This window comes from Acomys minous (genome assembly GCF_964271855.1).
Source record: "Acomys minous genome assembly, chromosome: 14".
NCBI lineage: Eukaryota > Metazoa > Chordata > Mammalia > Rodentia > Muridae > Acomys > Acomys minous.
This window is the reverse complement of record NC_140496.1, coordinates 79,354,809-79,377,878: the sequence shown is the minus strand read 5'-3', so window position 1 is coordinate 79,377,878 and position 23,070 is coordinate 79,354,809. Positions and strand designations below refer to the sequence as shown.

Sequence of the window (23,070 nt, the reverse complement as noted above, 5' to 3'; positions counted from 1 at the left end):
TCATGACCCATTCTTCCACATGGTGGTTGGATATTAACTAATTGTGTGGTGTTAAATAAACTAGCAACTACTTCAACCTTTGCTACCATGCTCTCTCTAATAGAATAGAAACTGGGCAAAATGGGGATTTGAAAGTTTTTCTCTCTAGAAGTAAAATCCTTGGCATTCCTGGAACTTAAAAATGATCAATTTGGGACTCTGGAGAGATGTCTCAGCAGCTCACAACTGTCTGTAACTTCAGTTCTAGATGGTCTAGCACCCTCACACAGACATACATGCAGGCAAAACACCAATGCACATAAAAAATAAATACATCTTTTTAAAAATCAATTTTGTCATAAATTATATCATTCTAAGCCTTTTTGATCATAAGCATGTTAACACTGTAATAAGAATTAAAATTTCTTCAAACAGTGTACAAGAACATGACACAAGTAACAGTATCACTCAGTAGGGGCAAGGGGTGTAGCTCAGTGGTAGAGTGTCACCTAATATATGCAGTCCCCCAATACTGCAAAACATAAGTTAACAAATGGGAGAAGCATCGTAGATCTAAATACAGCTCACCAAAAGTACCCCCAAATACTTTTGATTGACAAATTATACATTATACAAGGCAATTTATTCAAATAATAGATAATGGTAACTGCGAGTGTCATTTTATAACTGGAGTTACAGCTTTGCTCTCAGTAGCATCAAGCGTGTTCTCAGGCGACTGCCTAGCTTCCCTGTGAAGCATCACCCATCGGAGGTTCCTTGGGGATTTATTCCACAGGGCTGAAGATTGTGTGCCTCAGAGTTCTGAGACCGTTTTAACAGTGCTTACACACACTTAACTAATCTAAGCACGTGGATCTGCTTCTGTTTTAAGATCTGCGTAAAGCTAGGACTGCCTTAACTGACAAGCAGTCTGAGTGTACAAATAGGGTATAAAGTAGGGCAAATGAATTTTTTTTAATTCCACCTTTGACAAAAAATAGCCAAAACCTGCAATGAGAGGGTCTCAGGATAACATTATTATTTACGATTTGACTTTGTTTTTAAATGCATAGCGATGTAGCAGGAGAGATGGAATGGTGTGCAGACAGCCGTAGAGCCCTGCAGCACTTGGGTACCTCGAGACTTATAGCCCAGCTCTGAGAACAATCAGTTGAAGATTCTCGGGATCAGAGCTGGGAAAGGTTTCTCAATGTGAAAAGTTCTTGTTGGGGGTCGAAGTAGAGGGGACCCCAAGGGCTTGCTGGCCTGTGGTCTGGTTTATATGGCCAGAAACAGGTTCTGTAAAGAAACTTGTCTCTCAAAAGAAGTGAAAAATAATAGAGAAGGCACCCAACATCAGCCTCTGAGCTCCACATACGCGTGCAGGAGAAGCACACTCACACATACACACACTCACGCATGCGTACATGCACCCCTGTCCTTTCTATTCATCGTTTTGTGGATGAATTTTCAGAAGTAGGCTTGAGATAGGCTTGGAGCAAATAGGGTCAGACACTCATGCTAATCCTAGCCCCTCGAAGCAGTGTAAGCTTCTAAATAAGAAAGCTAAAATGTGGCACTTCTATCAATAAAGTGTACACCACAAAAGACAGCAGATCAAACACCCCTCAAGTGTTTTCATATCTCGTTTCCTCTAAAAGGAAGCCAAATGACCTTCACAGCAGGGCAGCCCTTGGAGCACACAGCAAGATTTTGTTGCTGTAGGTGTCTAGATGTCTCTGTTACCTCGGTTACAGTTTGCTTTGTGGTACCAACTGGAGTCCTGGCAGAAGCCCGAGCAGGTTAAAAGACAATGTCACGTGGTCTGAGAGTCACATGACCTTTCGGTGCCGTGAAGCACTCTATAAACTGATGCGCGCCGCCATCGGAAGTGGTGATGACTCTTGCTCAGTGATTATTGAACTGCCCTCGTCCTAAGTGGCAGTGGCTTGTGAGTTGAAGGAAGGAGAGATGCAGAGTGAGGTCATTATCGTAAAATGTAACTCCTGGAAATTAAAGTTTAAACAAAGGCCTTTTCTTCTGAATGGTTTCCCTTCCTGCTATAGAAGCATCATGAGCTGGTGTAGCCATGCCTGCCTGACCACTTTCGCACGGCTGGAACGCTAAGCAAATGGCTACGTTTCTGTGCTTGAGCCGGCAGGCATTGCTGACATCACACTCCTGATTTGACTTCTCGTTGCCCTCTAGGAAGCAAGGCCTGATGTGGGAAAGTTTGATAAGGTTTTATGCTAAATTCTAAACAGAAACATAGTAACATTGCATTTTAAAAGGAAACAGGCAGTGTCACTCTGTGTTTTGACACTCCGTGATGGAATATACCAGCTGGAACCAGTGGTGAGAGGGACATTATTTTACTGTGATAACAAAGCCTGTGCTGTATGGATTAATTTGAATGTCTGTAAACTACATGTATCCTCTGTATCATCACATTTTCTTTGTTCTGGGGTCTCTGTGTTATTTTTCTGCCAGATGCATTTTGCACAAAAACTACATTTTGATTACTTTTTTCCTATATCCTTGTTCCCCCATATTTTTTTTCTGAAGTTAAGCAAAATAGAAAAAAACAACAACAACAACAAAATCCACAAAAATAGTTTTTAGGAGAACATTGTTAGTGTTTTGAACATGTATCCTTTACAAACTAGAGGGGAAACTGCTGTAGAGAAAGGCTTGGTTGTCAGTTTTTTAGGGGACAGATGTATTTCTTGGCTGCCTTTAATGACTGTGGTCACCAGCATATAAACGTAAGAGGCTTATTTTGAAAAAAGATACTCCTTTCTAGGTACATGGATTTCTTCCCAGTCCCATCTAATGTTACCACTGACTTCCTGTTTGAGAAGAGCGCCAATTACTTCCACTCAGAGGAAGCTCCTAAAAGGGCAGCTTCTCTGGTCCCAAAAGCCAAAATCATCACCATACTCATTGACCCGTCCGACCGAGCATACTCCTGGTACCAGGTAAGGAAATCATGTGCGCAACAGAGAGATGGAGAATATGCACAATGGAGGAGGGGGTGGCTTTCTGCAAAATTGTTACCTTTGTTTGAAGGGCATGCTTTCTTTGAATGGGTACATCTATCCACGCAGTTATACAGTTATAAGAGTATATGCAGCTCGGGAGGGGGGACTGTCTGTGGGGAAGGGGAGGGGGTCAGCCTGAGATGTTATCTCTCAGGAGCCCTCCACCTTGTTTTTGAGATAGGGTCTCTCACTGAGAACTCACTGGTTGGGCCATACAGGCCAGCCATTGAGCCCCAGGGATCTGCCTGTCTATATCTCCCAAGCTCTGAGATGACAAGCATACCCTACAACATCTACCTTTGAATATTAATTCTGGGGATGGAGCTCAAGTCCTTCCCTTTGCAGAGCAAGCACTTTGCCATCTGCGTTGTCTCCACAGCCACACCACCTCACATTTCAATGGACAGAAGACCTATTAGCTAATTTATATGTGCAGCAAGGACATTATTTATTCTTGGTCTCCAAGAAGAAACAAACACTATCAAGTTTTTTTTCTCATTATTTTGGTAACTTCTCTTAATAAAACATAGTAGGCAATGAATTGCAACTGAAACATGTTTCTCTGTATACATGGGTATTGAATACATGTTTATTGAATACATATTTAATACATCTGCATTTTAAGGTAAATGTAATAATTTAAAATCATTATTTTTCCTCAAACATATGAATAAATTACAAAAAGCTAGCTTTTTTTAATCCATGTTTTGTAGGCTCTAAGGTCTCTTTGGCAACTCTACCACTGTATTTCAAAATCGGCAGTAAAGGATATGCAAGGAAGCGTGGCTGTGTGCAGTAAAACTGCTGACCCAGCTCCAAAAGACCCTAAGTAACAGTTTCTACTGAAAAGCAATGGGACAGCAAAGCATATACAAAATCCTCCATTCCCGAAAGCTTGGCCTCGGCCTGTCCAGACTCCTCTATACCTTTTTCTCATGTGCTTACTGTCACCGTGTCCCTGAGGGTTGCTAGAACTTGGTGAAGACAGTCACTTTGAGATGATTTAACATAATCTCAGTGAGTCTTCAAAATGCCCAGTGACAGTTTTTATCACCTAACATGAAGTATACAAAATTAAGCATATATCTACAACAAAATTGAGGGGTTTTTTTTTTCATGTCTCTATTCACTTTGACTCTTTAGTTAGCTAATCAACCTTTCTCAGTTCTGTAATTTTGTTATGTTTTGGTTTGGTTGGTTTCTTGAGATGAAGTTTCATGTAGCCCAGGCTGGCCTGGACCTTGCTATGTAGCAGAGGATGACTTTGAACTCAACTTCCTGACTTCCCCTCTCAAGGTGCTGGAATGACAGCATGCCGAGTTAAGAATTTTTAAGTACTTTCCTAATGTTCGTTGTCCATCTTTTCATCAAAGAATTGTAATGACCTTTGCCAAGTATTGTTTGAAAAGTGATTTGAGTTCATACATAACACTGCTTTTGGTTTATTTGGAAAAACAGTGTGTGTAAATGAGCATAAAAACTAGGAAGATATAAATAAGGCACAGACTCATTCAGGGATAAAGCCCAACTTAAGAGCAAGTTAGATTTAGCAACAGAGGAATCGCAGCATTGGAAGAACCACTGGGAAATCTTTAAAGTAGGGAATGATTTGTAAGAGAAAAACAGGTAAACATTCAAACAGGACATTTTAATAGTGCAAGTGGAGCTGTATGTTAAAAAAAAAAAAAAAAGGTCAACAGCAGGACAGGGCAGAAACAGAGGGAAACATTCTATTTCCATGATGTGGACAGTTGTGTTTACAGAAACCCTGCAAGTGGGCTAGACATAATGTTGATCGCCTATGTTCTAAGCGGTCCATGCGATTCAGAGCCTCCAGCATAAATGGGTGTTATACTGTCAGTGGTGTGATTTCAGACAGCTGGTTTTTTTTTAAGATTTTTTAAACTATATGTTTGTGTATCTGTGCATGGGTATGTGCAGGTGATGAAAGAGACCAAGGAAGGGTGCTGAATCCCCTGGGGCTGGACTTACAAGTGGTTGTGGGCTGCCTGTTATAGGTGCTAGGAACTGACCAATGGCCATAAGAGCACTTGCTTTTAACCACCGGGCCATCTCTCCAGCCCCCAACAGCTCACTTCTTGACAGTTATGCTATTGGAGAATAAAGTGTTCCGAAGCACTACGTCCTTCTCTGTGTAGCAAAAACAGTTAGTCCAGTTCCCACGTGGAAGGACACATTGTGAGATGGTTCAGCGACAGACTGGGAGCAGAGTCATGGGGAGCGGCAGGCTTCAGAGAGGCAGTAATGAAGATAAGATCATCTGCACCAGAGGACATGGGGCCATCTGGGAAGCTAAGATCACAGCCTCGCATCCATCTTTTATGCCAAATCCAGAGCCATCTCTCAAGCCAAAGTGTGCTTCAAATTGCAAGTTGACAGGTTTTATTTTACACCAGCCACTTTCTCCAAAAAGCATCTGGGGGAAAAGAAATGCACCTTGATTGGCTCAAAAGGAAAGAAGAAAATTTGAGCTTGGCAACCACTTAACCCCAAGAAATTGGAAATACAACAAACACACACACACACAAACACACATACACACATAGGAGTGGGGAAGAGAGCCCAAGGCTTTGGACTAACAAAGCTTCATAAATATTGCAAACAAATCATCCCACAGTGGGTGAACAGAGGCTGGAAGAGCTGCAGTGCAGTAAGTGGAATTCCAGTTGCAGCAAATTTGATCTTCAACTATATGTGGTGAATAGCCACAGCACTGTGCCTGAGTGCTTATTGATCAATTTGGGGGAAAGGTGGTTGTCTTTGAACCCATGGGTCTGAGACAGAGCCATTAGGAAACATTTTCATACTTCAGTTGCTGCTTTCTGCGTTTTCTTATTCTGGTTCACCACAAAGGCTACCATTAGATAAAATAACATTGGCTTTTAGAAGCTGGGTGACGTGTAGTAAAAATCTGTACATCTCACATAATGTGCATGCCAGCATCTGCAGTAGTTTCTCCACTTAAAGCAGCCAATAGGGCTTTCTATCAAAACCTATGTTAAGACTAGGACTGGCAGGGTGCTTGTGTAGTAGGGATATTCACTGAGCGTGATGAGTGGTTCGATTATGGGCTGGCAAAGGTATGCTGCTGCGTCTAAGGCAGGTTTTGAAAGTTTACTTTCAGAACAATATGTGTAAACTGAGGGAAAGCTCAGTGATCTTTGTTAAGAAGAAACCCTAGGAAACCACTCAGCTTCAACAACCTGTTCCCAAAACCTACAATCTCACCAGTGTCATAACTTTAAACTTCGAGGCTCCGAGTGCAGTTTCATCTATTATTAATTTCAAAACAAATAACTGTCTAATAGTTCAGCATTCCTCCCTTTAGCTTCGTGGAAAGACTGGGTTTTAATTATTTATGCCTATGGTTGAAGTTAGTTTAATCATCCGCCTTCTCACTGTAGCATCAGCGATTCCATGAAGATCCTGCAGCTCTCAAGTTTAGCTTCTATGAAGTGATCTCTGCTGGACCCCATGCACCCTGGGAACTCCGAACCCTGCAGAAGAGATGCCTGGTCCCTGGGTGGTACGCCAGCCACATTGAGAGGTGGCTTGTCTATTTCCCTCCCTTTCAGGTATGAAGCAGACAGAACTTCAAGCTCATTAAGTGGATGGTTTGCCTCAAACACCGAGGGCATTTTCACTCATTAAAACATTGCTAGGTTTTATCCGTTACTTGCAAATAATGATAGTGGCAGAGAAAAATAGACAGAAGTTGAAAAAATGGTTTAATTTTGCAAGAGTGTCTCAGGCTAATTCTCCCTGACCATTTGTTGGCATTAGCATTGCCATCCCTAAGGGTACAGAGTTTGAAGAGCTTCAAATTCTCTACATCCTGTTTTGCGAGAGTATTTCTCCATCGAACCAGACAGCCATCGTTTTCTTAAATAAAGCATCATGATTTCTTTCTGTAACAGCTTGCTGACGTCTTCATGAGGACCTTTACACTCGTTGTTTGTTCTCCTTTGCTTGGCATCAGCTTCCATAAATCCCCAGTCCCTACTCTGGATTACATAAGCAGCCTGCCTGGCGACCCCAGAAGTGAGTCCCATGGCTCCAAAACCATGTGTCCAGTAGGACAGCTATGACAAGAGACAGCTAGTTAAACATATCGCAGCCAAGCAAAACAAAACACTCATCTAATTTCCGTTAGCTATATGGGAAAGCTGAGTAGCTTCATGTCAGAAGGGAGCAGTCTGTCCACATCATGGTACAGTGTAGACTAACTGAAAATACTGCAAAGGGAGTTTTGACAAAGTTGTGTGACGAAGTCTGTGACTTCTGTCATGGCCTACTGATTGACCACCACTGCCTAGCCCCATTCATTCCTTGAGCAGCATTCTGCCCATATTCACGTCTCTGTGACTCCTGACTCCTTCCACACAGATTATTAGACGGTTTCTCAAATACCACTCCTGAATGGAATTGGGAGATGATAGGTTCTCTGTCTCATCACACCTAAGCCTATTATAACCCTTCTGTTCAGGAGGGAGCTAAGCAAGGAGGGGGTGGTGGTTGCTGTTTAGACACAGGGTCTCACTCTATTCCTGGCCTCGAGCTCACAATCCTCCTGTCTTGGACTCCTGGGTGCTGAGATTTGAGACAGGAACCAGCATTCTGACTTCATTGAAAGCTTTCTTCTGTGCTACAGTAATCTGTCCCAGCATGAGTGATGCGACTCTTGTGCTATGGTGTCACCGTCACATTCCTAAGCACACTTTGTCCCCATTACTGTTGTAGCTTCCATATCATTTCCCTGACTTGTCATAAAGCATCAGAGTGCTAGGTTAGCTTGACTTATTTCCAAGTCACTAATAAAAATGGCTTTATTGCACCTCCCAACAATGTATGCAGATCCCCAAGGACAGTGCCCGAATAAGTTCAGAGTACGGGAATTTGCCATTATAGGGTTTGACATGTTTTTCAACATCTATGTCTTTTTCTTATTACTTTGGTAATTTAGTTGCTAATTATCGACGGGCAGCAGCTAAGAACTGACCCTGCAACAGTGATGGATGAAGTCCAGAAGTTTCTAGGAGTTTCACCTCATTATAATTACTCTGAAGCTTTAACGTAAGTTTGTATTCTAATTGGTTTACTGAAGTTTCAGAACAGAACCAATTATAAAGAAGTTGTAGTTGGATGATACAATTGACTGATTAACAGCTTTTTGAATGCCGGCTATTTTCTAGGTTGACACTCTCCAACTGAGAAAAAACATTTATACAGTATGGCAAAGAAATGTTCTAAATCTTCTTGATTCTTAACTAGGCAAAGATTTCCCCTAGAAGGAACATGGAAAAAAAATAGTTGTGATTCATTAAACTAACCAGGAACCTTAGAAGAGTCCACTTGAAAGAAGTAGACATCCTGGCTAGTTTTAGGTCAACTTGACACAAGCTAGACTCTTCTTAAAGGAGGGAACCTCAGTTGGGAAAATGCCTCCATGAGATCCAGCTGTAAAGAATTTTCTTAATCAGTGATTGATGAGGGAGGGCCTTGCCCAGGGTCATGCTATCCCCAGGCCGTGGTCCTGGGTTCTATATGAAAGCAGGCTGAGCAAGGCATGAAGAGCAAGCCAGTAAGAGGCACCGTTCCATGGCCTCTGCTTCAGCTCCTGCCTCCAGGTTCCTGCCCTGCTTGACTGAGTTCCGGTCCTGACATGGTTTGATGATGAATTATGTTGTAGATGTGTAAGCCAGATAAACTCTTTCCTCCCCCAACCAAAGTTGCTTTGAACATGGTGTTTCAAGAGTAACCCTAAGACAGTAGTAGGTGAGGGCAGAACCCACCAGGTGGGTGATAGTGGGACTTTTTAGGAACATGAAGACATGACTGACACAGTTTAGGAACTGACCTTTGTGTGGCTTTCTGAAATGATATCATGTAGAAAAAAAAAAGCCCAGTGGTGACGGGATAGGAGGAAAGAGCACTATTATAAACCTAAGCGTGCCTCCTCTTTTGCCTGTCTTTACCCGCTGTGAATCTGACCCTGCTGTCCATCCTTCCTTCCTTTGGCAGTTACAGCACTAGTTTAGGTTTGGTTTGGTTGGGCAGGCAGGTGGTTCAGGTTTGTTTTGTTTTGTTTGTTTATTTGTTTCTGTTTTCTTTTTTGGTTTGTTTGGTTTGGTTTGGTCTTTGGTTTGGAGGATGGCTAATTTTCACTGATCTTTTCAGACTGGAAACTAGGACTAGGGAAAGGAAAGCTAGGGAGCAGAATTTTAAGGAAGTGTTAGCTCTTGTGCTGTGTCTGTACCTTAAGGTTTGTACCCTCAGTCTTTCCTACATCGCCCCAATCTTTCCTCTGCAGTCAATCATGAGGGCTGTGCTTGCCCCATCTCAGCTGAGCAACTCAGCAGAGGCACTGAAATGGACTGAATACAAGCCATATTCTCACTATGTATTTCCTTAATTATAGGATTTATGGTCTGAGTTTTAAAAAACTTAAAAAGACTATATTATAAAACACTTCTACTATGCTTTTTGTAAACTATAACAAATATTCTTAATGTTTTATTACATAAAATATAAATATTTTAATGTTTTATTAATTTGAGAATTCCACGCAATATATTTTAATCATTTTCACCTCTCCACTCCTCCCCCTAACTTCTGGCATATCTACCTCACATCAGCATGCCACTTCCAGCTTCTTGTCTTTTTTCTTTTTCTCTACATTTAATATAATCATCATCATCATCATCATCATCATCATCATCATCATTAATTTCTTTGATCATTTCACCCTTCCTTCCCCAACTCCTCCCAGATAAAATTCAGTTCAACAGATCATCTGGGTTTGCTTCTCCTGTTACACTCTATTCCATGACTATTTAGAAAGTCAGGAAAGGGTTCTTTTTTCCTCTCAGCATCCCTTGTAGTAAAGAGATGTCAGAAAAGCATCAAACGCTGCTTACACTGGGTACCAACCATCTGCGTGTTAGACACTCTGGGTTAGAGGCCAAAGGATCCTGTAACTCTGGAGTTTTGAGCTTTCTTCCCAGGAGTCTCAAGCTTTGCTGCTCCCATTCACCTGCTGGGCCAGTTTTCTATACTTGTAGAATGGCCACTTTTGTGGAGTTTTACTTCAATGATTGGAGGACACGAGCTTTAAATATTTAACATTCAACTTAACCTTAAAGAAAGCCGTATGCTTTTAGTTTGCAGTTAGAAATTCAAGTCCACTTTCTACTTTCTGCTTTCTGCTTTCTGAAGTATCTCTTTGAAAAGAAATCTTCTATTTTCTAAATGATTTTCTATTTCAAGTTGCCTTATCTTTTTATAGGGTATCCAGCGAGGCATTGTGTTTCAGAAGAAAAAAAAGAGAGAGAAGTAAAGTAGTCTATAAAGACATAATTTCTTTTTTTGTAGAGTGGTCCTTGACCTGCATGCTGTGTGTTTGTCCTTGCTGCATCCTGCTCAGCAGAAAGCTTTTTTATTCATCTCTATTGCTGGAAAAGGCAACGTGAACTTGAGAGAATGACTATCAAAGAAACATACTATCTACAGAGAACTGTGGGTCACTGTGCACCTGGGATGTAGCTGGCTTAAATTGCCCATTATGAGATTCTCTTCCCTGGTCAGGGCAAGTAGCAGGGTAAGATGGAGTAATCTGTAAAAGCGGTTTCTAGTCCAGCAGGGCTGCCCAAGCTGTCCCCTTGCTGACATGGAATATGTACCTCCCAGCTGTTTCTTGCCACATTTTCTTGTCAGCCATTGATTGGCCTAACACCAGCCACATGTTGTAGGTTATTTGGACAATACTCCTCATTGTCCTTGCTTTGAAACGATCGGTCCTCACCTGATGCCCCATTAGGTTGCTTATCTGGATCCTATCCTAACAATCCTTTCCTCCCATCAGTCACTATGACCCAACAGCTGTTTCCCAGTGCTTTGAAAATGTGGCCTGATTAGGAGAGAAATACCATTGACACAACTGCCAAGAGACTACTCAGTGTATAGTTTATCATTGCTTATTATTTTATTACTAACAATAGTGAAGATTATCTGTTTTGGAAAAAAAAAACCCAAAACAAAAAAATGTGCTGTCATTGGACTCCTCCAATACTTAGCTTTTCTAGGTGACCTCTTGTGGATATCCAGAAGTTACTATCTCCCTTGAATTTTTTTTTTAAGTCCCCTGTGGGACTAGCACAAATTTTCAACTAACCACATCAATTCAGTGTTTACACAGAGTACAATAGGGGAGTGGAAGGCAGTCTGTACAGAGGATTTGCTGTACAATCTTGACGTGCAGGAATATTCTAAGCAGATTTTATGCTTCTTCAGTAGAGCCTACTCTCCTAGAAAAGATACTTTTAAAAAAGAATAGCAGGCAAAGAAACAAAAACAAAATAAAATAAAAAAACTCAAAAATCAGGGTGGGTGTTTTTTTCCGTAGTTGCTGAAAAAGTGTTCCAGAATTCTAAATTTCACACAGAACCACCAGCCAATACATGATGTTTTAAGTGGCTCACCACTGCCATGGTGGATTTGTAATGGCACTGAACAATGTGTGTGTTGCTGTTGTTTTAACTGATTGTCTTGGTGAGTTTGGGTTTGAAATAACTAGTATAAACCTAAAGCGATGTAAATAGGAATTATCTAATCAGATTAAAGGGCTGTTCTTCAGCATAAGCCTAACCACAGCCTCTTGAAGGGTTGCTATAGTGATGCTATCTAAGTTGTATTGCACAGTCTAAGAAACTGACTAGCCATAGGGTAGAAAAGAGGAGTAGCAATGCCTGACACAGATTATGCTAATTCCTGTAAACCAAAATCAAAACTATCAACTTGTAATTTTCCCATCTACTGACTCAGAATCACTGGTCAGCAGATGTTTCAGAACACTAAGCCTGCAGCGCATCCCTCAGTCGGGGCATACTTGTTCAGATTAATGAAACCAGATTGTGTTGAATGAAAATTTAATACTAATGCACTTTGGAAATGTCAACAGTGGCACTGAGAATGTGAGGCCGAGGGACTGACATAGTAGTCTGTGCTTATCTTTTTCTTTGTTGTGTCTCCTGGGTGAGGCTTGACTAGGGAATTTGGAGCCCTCTTGGCAATTCAGAAAAACTTCTAGTATCACTTAAATTGCAGTCAAGTTAATATTGGTCGGGAAGTGCCTCCCAAATCACTGTTGATAAGACTAAGTAAAATCTGCCATTTTAAAGCTGCCAAAAAGTAGTTGTGATAGGAACTTTAATCTGTTGGTTTCCTGGATATCTACAAGAGAGCACCTGGAAAACGCTGAGTGTTGGCAAGAAAACAGAAAGCCCACACCAATTGGTTATGATGAATTCATAAATATTCATGTAGTATACAAACACACACTTATTTACTGGGTACCTTATATGTAGACACACATTCACATATATCGTCATAAGAACACTATGTGGTTGGGGCTCTCAGTTGCTATCTCTTTTTATTGAGAATAGACTTTTTTCATATAATATATTCAAGTTAGAGTTTTTCTTCCTCTTGCTCCTCCCAGATTCTGTCCCACTTCCTACCCACCTAAGTATACACCCTTTTCTATTCACTCTTATTAGAAAACAAGCATGCATCTATAAATAAATAGATAAATAAATAAATAAATAAATAAATAAATAAATAGGTAATAATACAAAATAAAAACAAACTTGGACAGGAAAAAGTAGTCAAATAAATATGGGGGAAAAGAGCCAAAGCCCAGCAGATCTGGACCCAGGGGGAAACTGCACAAACTGTTGCATCAACCAAGGACAATGCATGCAGTGAACCTAGGCCCCTGTTCAGATCTAGCCAATGGACAGCTCATTCTCCATGGTTATGGGAGGGGTGGCAACTGCCTCTGACATGAATTCTGATGCCCCTAATTCAATCACTTCCCCTTGGTGGGGAGGCCTGGCAGGCACACAGAGGAAGGGGATGCAGGCTATCAGGATGAGACCTGACAGGCTGTGGTCATATGGTGGGGGAGAAGGTCCCCTTCTGTCAGAGGTCTAGGGGAGAGAAAGAGGAAGAGAGGGTGGGAAATGGGAAGGTGCAAACAAGGGGATAACAATCGGGATGTAATCTGAATAAGTTATAATAAATTTTTAATTTTTTAAAATGAGCCAAAGGAAAAAAGCACAAGAAATGTATAGCTAGGCACAGAAGCACTTATATTCACAAAACTCAAAGGTACTATTGAGTTCCTTCTTCTGCTGGTCACTTTTTGGGCATGAGGCTTGCCATAAGTGTGCTTTGAATACGCAGGAACCCTCCATGGGAGAAAACTAATTTTTCCTTTGTGAGCAGTTGTCAAGTGGAGATGGCTTCTAGGTTACAGATGCAGGCTTGTGTCCACTTTCCCTCTCAGCACTTAGACGCCATCTGGCTTAAGACCTGTGCACACCCTGAGTGTTCTGAGGTCTCTTATCCTCTTCACTTTTCCCAGTTGTGAGTCTGTGTATTGGTTTCGCATCTATTGCAGAAGGAAGCTTCTCTGATGATTGCTGGCCAAGACATTATATATAATCTAGGAGCCATTTTATTGCTACATTTCTTTAGCACAACAGTGGTGTTTGGTTTTCCCCTAGGCCTATCTATTCTCTTGGCCATATAAGCAGTGGCAGGCACTTGTTCCTTCTCATGGAGTGGGCTTTAAGTTCAATCAAATAGTGGTTGGTTACTCCCACAACTTTTGTGCCACTAATGCACCAGCACATCCTGCAGCCAGATCACCTCTGTAGATTGAAGACTCCATAGTTGGCTTAGAGTTACCTTTCTCTTCTGGTGGCATGCAGAGTAACTTTCAGGACCATGAACACTAGCCTGTAGGGGTGAGGGCTCTGAGTAGGCACCTGCTCTACTTCTTTGTGTTTAATGGATTGTGTAGGTGTTGTCCTCAGTAATAGAGCCTTACCATCAGTCTGTGAAGGGCAGCCAATAGCTTTGACAATTGTCTGGGTTATTTGGAGGTTCCCATGGGGCCCCTTTGGCCAACAATTCAAATAGATGGAATCCATTCCTGGCATTGGAGGGTCTGTTTGGTGGTGAGAGATGTCTAGTTGCGGTTTTGTCTCCCCATTTTTTTTTTTTGTGATTCTATTTATATTCCTACTGTAGTATGTTTTAATACAGCCCCTTAAATGGCCCTTCACTGTCCTTCCTAGGTTTCCTCCCTTCCCCCTCCCTGTTTAACCCTCCCATTCCAGTCCATCCCCTGTCCTATCCATGCAGAACTGTTCTGTTTCCCTTTCATAGAGAGATCTTCCCTCTCACCTAGTCCCTTACTCTATACCTAACCTCTGTGGCTATTTGGATGGTAGCCTGCTTGTCGAAGACATAACAGCTAACAGCTACGTATAAATGAATACATACCATATTTGCCTTTTGGGGGTCTGCGTTACCTCACTCAGGATGATTTTCTTCTGTCTCCATCCATTTGCCTGTGAGCTTAATGATTTCATCTTTTAATAACTAAGTAATATTCTATCACATAACTTACCACAATTTCTGTACCCATTCATCTGTTGATGAGCATCTAAACTACTTCCAATTTCTTACTATTGTGAATAGGGAAACAATGAAAGTGGTTGAGCTAATGTCTCTGTAGAAGGGTGTGGAAGTTCTTTGGGCATATGCTCAAGGGTGGCATAGTTGGGTTTGAAGTAGAGCTATTCCTAGCTTCCTGAGAAGTTGCCCCACCATTTTTCGTAGTGGGTGTACAAGTTTGCATTCCCATGAGCAATGGATGTGTGTTCCTCTTACCCCACCTCCTTGACAGCATAAGCTATTTGTTTTTGTATTTGTTTGGTTTTTGGTCTTGGCCATTCTGACTGGCATAAGATGAAATTTCAAAATAGTTTTGATTTAGATTTTCCTGATAACTAAGGATGTTGAACATCTCTTTAAGTGTTTTTCAGCCATTTATGTTTCCACTTTTGAGGACTCTCTGTTTATATGTGTTCCTAATTAGTTCCGTTTTGTTTTTAGATGTAAAGACTAAAGCAAAGAAAAGATATGCCAAAAGTTACCCAGTAAGTGAGTTGAGAAAGCAAAATGCAAACTCAATTGTCTTTGGATATATATTTCCCATATTTAAGCTCTTCCCATTAGTCCAGAATATTTGAATCAGAGAAAACCAATGCTGTGCCTCTTATCTAATGGAAATATTTACTTGAGTCTGAGCCAGGGAGATTTCTCAGTGGGGAGAGCTCTTGCCCCAAAGCCTAACACCCTGAGTTTGATCTCTAGATCTCTCGTCCTGGAAAGAAAGAGTCAACTGCCACAGTTTGTCCTCTGACCTTCATACATGTGCACACAGCATGAAAATTTATAAGTTGTATACAATATAAAAAACTCATAGTTAAAAATCTGGAATCTTAAAATGAGGTGTTTTTTTAATTCATTCTTTGAGACTTTTATGTCATGTATTTGATCATATTTACCCTTTTCTTCCCACTTCTTTCACATCTACCTTCACCTCCCTGCCCGCTAAACTTTGAGTTAGCTTGTTTTCTTGCTTCCTTCCTTCCTTCCTTCCTTTCTTTCTTTTGTTCTTTAGTTAACTTCCATAAAGTCCAGTTTATGTTACTCTACTACTCCTGGGAATTTTGCCTGCTCTGGAATGTGGTCAAGAGATTTTTTAAATGTCACTTTCCACATAAATATGTACCCAGAAACAGATATGGATTGAGATACCACTCAGTGCCAAAGAATAGCTCTTCTTCAAAAGACAAACCAAATGGCCATGGGCCCAAAATATAATGTGAATGTTGGCAAGAATAAGGGAAACTTCTAAATGTTCTGTATACTGGCATAATATGCAAGCCCTTTGGCAAGTATTTTTGTAGCTTCTTAGAAAATAACACAATCTCACCAGTAGCCCAGCTTCACTTGTAGGAATCTATCTCAAGATAAGTAAAAGCTTAAGTCAATTAAAAACTTGAGAGTAAATATTCATAGAAGCATTATTATATGTAAAACCGAGACACAGTACAAATGCCTATTACCTGGTAAGTGGATTAATGTGTCATATCCATGCCAGGAAAAAAAAGGAAATACCAATAAATGATAAAGTTAGACCAAGGTGTGTAGCATACACCCATAACTGAAACACTTGGAAGCTGAGGCAGGAGGACTGCTGTGAGTGTAAGATCAGCCTGGCCTGTACTGTGTACATCAGATTATCCTGAACTACACAGCAAGATACTGTCTCAAGAAGAAATAAAATAGATTGAAATCAAGGATTGGCTGATCATGGTTTGGTTTTTGGTGAGGTGACAAAAATATTCTAAAGCTGTAATAATTTTACTGTCATTGGATTTTACACATAATAGCATGCAGGTATTGTGATGTTTAAATTATACCTTGAAAAGGTTAAGAATGTATTCTGTGCTTGTCCTGTGCTCATAACATAATTTATGGTGTTTAGATTTTACAAATGCATCTTCTTCGGTTTCTCATAGAAATGTGATTGCAGTTTGAAGGGGTTTCAGATACCCTTTCTAAGTGTCCGCTGAATTCTTTCTATCATCCAGTCATTGAAGGTGATGTTTTCACTAATACCAAAAGGTGAAAGACTGCCATTCTCCTTGGAGCATCTTCCCCTAAAACCAAGTCTCCTTTACTATTTCCACATGTCCCCATGCAATTTTCTTTACAATTTTACAAGCATTTTTATCCTCTCTAAATTTACTCTTCACATTTATTAGTAATTATCATATACAAGACTAAGGGGACACAATGATGGGGTATTTTTAACTCCACTGTGGGACAACCACAAGGTCAAACACTAAGCAGTATATTACACTTCTTCAAAAGGCTTGTTTCCTGAAATCCTTGGAAGGAGGGACCCTGGTGTAAAACAGCTGCCAGTGCTTACATTAGAAAGGCGGATTTTCTTCCGTGTCCCCTCCAGACACTATGGTACCGAGGTTATTCTTGGCGCAAAGACCACGACTGCTTTTTAAAATAGATGTGGAGACACCTTTCTCCATCTTCTGTCAAACCTTTTCTTCAGGCTCCAAAATAATACTATGTCCTCAGCCTTACAAGGACCTTCACTGACCTTCATCTTCTGTTTCTACTGGTTTATGTGAGCAGTCAAAGCCAATGAATCCTCAGGCCACTTAGAAAACAGACACAATGGCTTTTCCTCATCGTCTACACTCATATTGCTAACTTGAACATGTACATACTGGCCTAGGCACCAGTTACACACACACACACACACACACACACACACACACACACACACACACACACACACACACGTATTTTCCCCTCAGTAAAGCCGAGTATGATGCCTTCTATTAGAAACCTGACCAACTTTCTTTCACCAAATAACTGAAAGAAAATCTATTTTTCTTTCTTTTTTTTTTTTAATTTGTTATGTGTGTGCACAATGTATGTGTGTACGAGGACATGCCACAGGGTTAAGGGACGTCAGAATGAAACTAAGAGAAGTCTGTTCTTCCTTCCATCTTTACATGGGTTCTGGGCATCAAACTCAGATCCCCAGGCTTGTGCAGCCACGCCTTTACCTGCTGTGCCATCTCAAGACCCTTTATTTTGCTTTTGAGATTGCTTCAGGCTCTCGCACCTATAAACTATCTGTCTACCTTTGTCATGGAGTATTTATTTTTTCTGTCAATCAACGAACACGGGTGCTGTTTCCTTCTTTTTTTCAGTTATGATCAAAGCTACTATGAACATTTATGCAAAGTTTTTTGCATGAATGCATGGCTTATTTTTACTGAATAAATATACCTTCAAGTAAATCATATACTAGTATGTTGTCAAATTTAAAAGAAGCTGGCAGTGTGGCTGTGGTGCTGCTGTTGGCCCCATTCCTGTAGCATCATTTCGCTTGGGACTGTAAATTCCATCATTTACATGTGTGAGTGCTATTTTATTTTTAACTTTCTGTTCTCCTGATAACCAATTTTATACTCATTCTCTGGTCATATCATTTTCAAATTTTTACTCAATTTTTATTTTTTTATATTTTATTTTATTTTTATTTATTTATTGTGGCATTCTTTTTTATTTTTTATTTTTTTTATTAATTTATTCTTGTTACATCTCAATGGTTATCCCATCCCTTGTATCCTCCCATTCTTCCCACCCTCCCATTTTTTCCCCTTATTCCCTTCCCCTATGACTGTTCCTGAGGGGGATATACATATGTACATGTGTGTGCGTGTTGAGAACTGTATAGATGAGAACTGCATCTACATCACTCTTGCTCCTCCCTCCTCCTCAAACTCCTCCTGTGCTCCCCAAATTCATTATACACACACACACACACACACACACACACACACACACACACACACAAAACATACCAATTTGACTTAGCATTGCTTGTATGTAAATGTGTCCATTAGGATTCTACAACCTATGTAGGAGCTGTCCTGAGAGGAAAATGATTCTTCTTCTCTTAGTAGTCACTGATCAGCTGTAGCTCTTCATGTGAGGATAGGGCACTGTGAACGGTCCCTTGTCCATGTTGGCATGTCGACTGGTATTGTCGTCATCAGGTCTTCAGACAATCATACTGTTGAGAGATACATTTTCCCTGTCCTGTCTAGGGGACACTATCAAGCCACAGGCATCCAGGTCTCCTTACTGTCTTTCTGCCCCCTTAGCCTTATGGGTTGTGTTGCAGATGTTGCCACTACCCTTGGGGGAGTGCATTCATTCTTTGAGTTTTGACCAGTTGTGGATTTCTGTAATGGTTTCTCTTATGAAGAATAAAGGTTCCACTTATCCACAGGTATGAGGCTATTTAGAATACAGATAGAAATTACCCTAATTTAGGCAAATGGCAGTAGTGAGTTCTTCTCTAGGATCTATGACCTCTCTAGCCAATGGGTAAGTTGACTAGGTTTACATTACCAGATGTAGCTTTAGCACCACTGAGCGGATCTTATGTCCAGTTAGACAGCACTCAGGAGGCCTTGAGATTACACAGTATAGGATCTCCAGCTTGGCTCTCTTTTTCAAACTTTTTTAACTATTTTAGCTTATTTGGTCCCTTATATTTTCACATATATTTCAAAGTCATTTTCCATTTCTGCAAAAGAAAAATAGCAGGGTCTAGTCAAGTTTTAATTGGAATCACATGAATCTGTATGCTATGTTGGAGCCAGCCAATTTTAAGTATCTAATCTTCTCTGTGGATGTGGTAGAACACCCATTTGGTTAGGCCTTCTGTGTTTTTGTATTTTTTAGTGGTAGAGATCTTACACATGGTTTTTGTTCATTTTATTTGGTTTTGTTTTGTTTCCAAAGAGGGTTTTTCTGTCTAACAGCCCTGGATGTCCTGGAATTCACTCTGTAGAGCAGGCTGGCCTTGAACTCATGGAGATCCACTTGACTCTATCTCCCAAGTGCTGGGATTAAAGGCATGTGCCACCACCACCCAGCTGGTTTTTTCTTAATTTTATTCTTAGGTACATCAACATTATAATTTAGATGTTTTATTTAAATTTTATTATAATTTAAACATATAATTTAAACATTTTAATTTTCTAAATTTGTTCATAGGCTGATGTTAGGCAAACTCCTAAAAGTAGAATTCTGAGTAGTGTACACAGAACACCAAAGGAAATGTAATTCTAAATAATTCTCTCTAGTGGAGAAAAAACTATGGCAGTCAAATCACTGAAAAGCAAGAAGGAATTAGCACTGCTGTTGCTTCCACATTGACAGTTTACATCTCAGTGTGGAAATCACTGCTTTGCTTACAACAAATAACACAAGTACCCATGGGAAAGATTGGGTCTTGAGTATAGAATCAGGAAGCCTAGACTTGAATTGAGCAAAAAGCTGAGAAAACATGTAGCTCACAGAAACTAGGCCTTGGCCATTTCTTGGCACTCAGAGAAAGGATAAGCAAGTTACCAAGATGAGACTTGATAGATAGCCTATGACCGTATAATGGGGGAGGAGGTCCCCTCGGTCATAGACCTAGGGAAGGGGAATAGGATGAAAGCGGGAGGGAGAGTGGAGCAGGTGGATACAAGTGAGGGGGAAACAATTGAGATGTAATCTGAATAAATTAATTAAATAATTAAATGATAAAACATTTTTAAAGCCCGTTTCTCAATTTTAGAACGTGTGTGTGTGTATGTGTGTGTGTGTGTGTGTGAGAGAGAGAGAGAGAGAGAGAGAGAGAGAGAGAGAGAGAGAGAGACAGAGACAGAGACAGAGACAGAGACAGAGAGAGACAGAGAGAGAGACAGAGAGACAGAGACAGAGAGAGAGATTTGAGATAGCCTCACTGTGTAGCTCTGGCTGTCCTAGAATTCACATTGTAGACCAGGTTAACCTTGAACTCATAGAAAATTGTCCTGGCTCTATCTTCTGAGTACTCAAATTAAAGGCATGTGCTACCACACCCAGCCCCATTATCTATCTTATATTTAGTGAGTATTCACAAAACAAAACACTATGCTATTACTTCCTAAAGAGCTATAACAAAGACCCAAATGAGAAAAAAAATCAACTAAATCGTGATGTAAGTTAAAATGTAAATTTAGCATTGCTTATGTAATTATGGCAAAAAAAATGATTTATAGGCATTTTTGCTTTAGTTCTAACCTCATAAGAAAACTTAAAAAGATTACTAATCATAACTTTGGTGGATTATTGCTAGAGAATTCAAATTTTAACACTCTGCAGTACAAAAGTATTGGTTGCCTTTTAGGAGGTGAAGGTGGGCCCCTACTGCTGAAAAACAAATCTATTAATAGGAAATCTTCTGGAAATTGTTCTATTAAGAACCTGGCAAACTCACAAATATGACAGATGGGCTGCAAATTAGGAAGTGTGTGCCAGAAGACTTTATATAAGAGGTTGTATGGAAAAATAAAAACACTCCCATTTCACTGGCTATGGATTGATAGCTGGTCATTGTAGCTTATATACTGCTTAATAAATACTTTTTATTAATTTGATCATTTTTCCTACTTTTAGATTTGATTCCCATAAAGGCTTCTGGTGTCAGCTATTGGAAGAAGGAAAAACAAAATGCCTTGGGAAGAGCAAAGGGAGAAAATACCCACCAATGGATTCCGATGTAAGTTTGGAACCAGAAAATATAAAATACAGAAGTGAGAAATAATAATAATTATTGATTATCAGTTAAGAACAAAATTCAGCTTTATGCAAATTGAAAGTTGGTGGGTCCCCTCCTGCTTTCATTGCCCACTTTGTTTTACAGAGTTTTGTCCTCCCTGTAGGAAGGCGTCCTGTGGAGCCAGAGCCTTTTATCTGTGGCTACAGGATGAATGACCCTATCACCACCTAACAAGCTTGACTTGTCCTGCTGGAGGAGGGAGGGGGAGGAGGACAAGGTTGAAAATTACTATATTTCATTATAGAAGATTATGAAAGCTGTAAAATAATTAAAATGAAAAACAATAAAATATAAAATACATTATTTCAAAGAAGGGCAATGGTATTAAGATAATAAAATTACTTTTAAAAAAAGAATTAAGGGTGGGGGAGAGGGCTAAACAGCTAAATGTTCCTATCATCCATGACACACGTGGTGGAAAGGGAAATCTGGGTGCTGTGGGCTCTCCTCTGACATCCTCCCTTGTGCCATGGCACGTGCACACACACACACACACACACACACACACACACACACACACACACACACACACCACACAAATACATAAAATGCAGTAAGGTCACATTTTAATTAAAAATTAAAAGTAGTATTTGTATTTCCATAGATCTAGGTTGGTTGTTTTGATTTTTCATTTACATAATTAATATCTGTCTTGTTAGAATGGAGGAAAATAGAATCTATGATTAGAAATCTGAAAAACGGGTAAGGTCTCCAGAAGAATGATAGCTGCACAGAAATTACAATACTAAAAATGTCAGCAAACCAAGACAGGAAATATATCAACCAGAAATTGAAAAAATGTTTTGTTTTCAATGTCAACCAATTCTTTGGACCATGGATTATAATGTTAACTGTTAATATAATAAAATAAGCTTCAAACTGTTAATATGCTAGTAGAACAAGATAATTAACATATCTCCCAATTTTCTAGCACAGCAGCATGTAATCCAGGCATTGAGAGACAGACACGTGCACATTGTTACCCAGTATTTTGTTTATTCTGCCTGAAATGATGACATGGTCTCATTTTCGTACTTCTTGTACCCTGTATCTTTCCTTTATGCTTATTTTGCATACACTAATATTTACTCTTAGTATATATAGCATATACTTTGACTATAAGGATGTAAATTGATTATTATAACTGTTTAGAACTCAGAAATTTAAATATTTGAGAGTTTTTCTTACAGCGTTTAATATGTTAACTGACATTCCTGAAGTAGAATTTCTCAGTAATCTGTATTTATTTAACGAATTTTTATCCTTCGAGGTTTGGAGGACCATTCATTGTGCCAGTCTGAGAAACAGGACCTCAGTCAGGTGACAGTCAAAGTCTGTACAGAAGGCTTAGGGAAGAGAGGAACCTATTGTTTTCATAAATAAATTGCACTGTAAGAATTCTAATTCTGTTTGCATGACTATCAAAATGCACCACCAGATCACTGTGCAGTCAGATCACACTACAGGATGCTAAGAGGTAATTTCTCCATTGTCTCAATGAAAATATATAATGTATTAATTTTTACATCAAAGCCTTTTCTATATATAGTTATTAGAAGACACTAAACTATATCTTAGCATTTTATCTCAATCTGCTCTAATGTAGACAAAACTGAGATACTGTATAAAACCAGTGTTGTCTAGATAAACAAGCAAAACTCAGCTTTTCAGGACATTGTCTACAGATGTAAACAAAGTCATTCTGTAAATGCATACTGAGTATACTTAAAGGAATAGAGCTTTGTGCAAATTGTCTCCAAATGAGAGGCTCCACAGAGGGGAAGGAACGCAAGCATGTAGCCTGATGGTAGTAGCAAGCTTTGCAACTGAGGCAGGCACCTCTCCTACTGCAGACTCCAGACAGAATGCAGTAGTGCGGTCAACACAGGCCAAGTGCTTCATGCAAATCTT

At 40.0% G+C, this 23,070-nt stretch overlaps 1 protein-coding gene across 4 annotated transcripts in view; it reads left to right on the top strand.

Moving 5' to 3' along the window:
- Positions 1 to 23,070, top strand: part of LOC311583624 (bifunctional heparan sulfate N-deacetylase/N-sulfotransferase 3) — a 153,905-nt gene that overhangs the window by 128,222 nt on the left and 2,613 nt on the right. For all 4 annotated transcript variants that reach the window (XM_084757388.1, XM_084757386.1, XM_084757387.1 and 1 more), the window contains 4 exons: positions 2,783 to 2,957; positions 6,446 to 6,616; positions 8,005 to 8,114; positions 20,997 to 21,099. In XM_084757388.1, the coding sequence (XP_084613514.1) occupies positions 2,783 to 2,957; positions 6,446 to 6,616; positions 8,005 to 8,114; positions 20,997 to 21,099 (559 nt within the window). The remainder of the gene's footprint in view (positions 1 to 2,782; positions 2,958 to 6,445; positions 6,617 to 8,004; positions 8,115 to 20,996; positions 21,100 to 23,070) is intronic.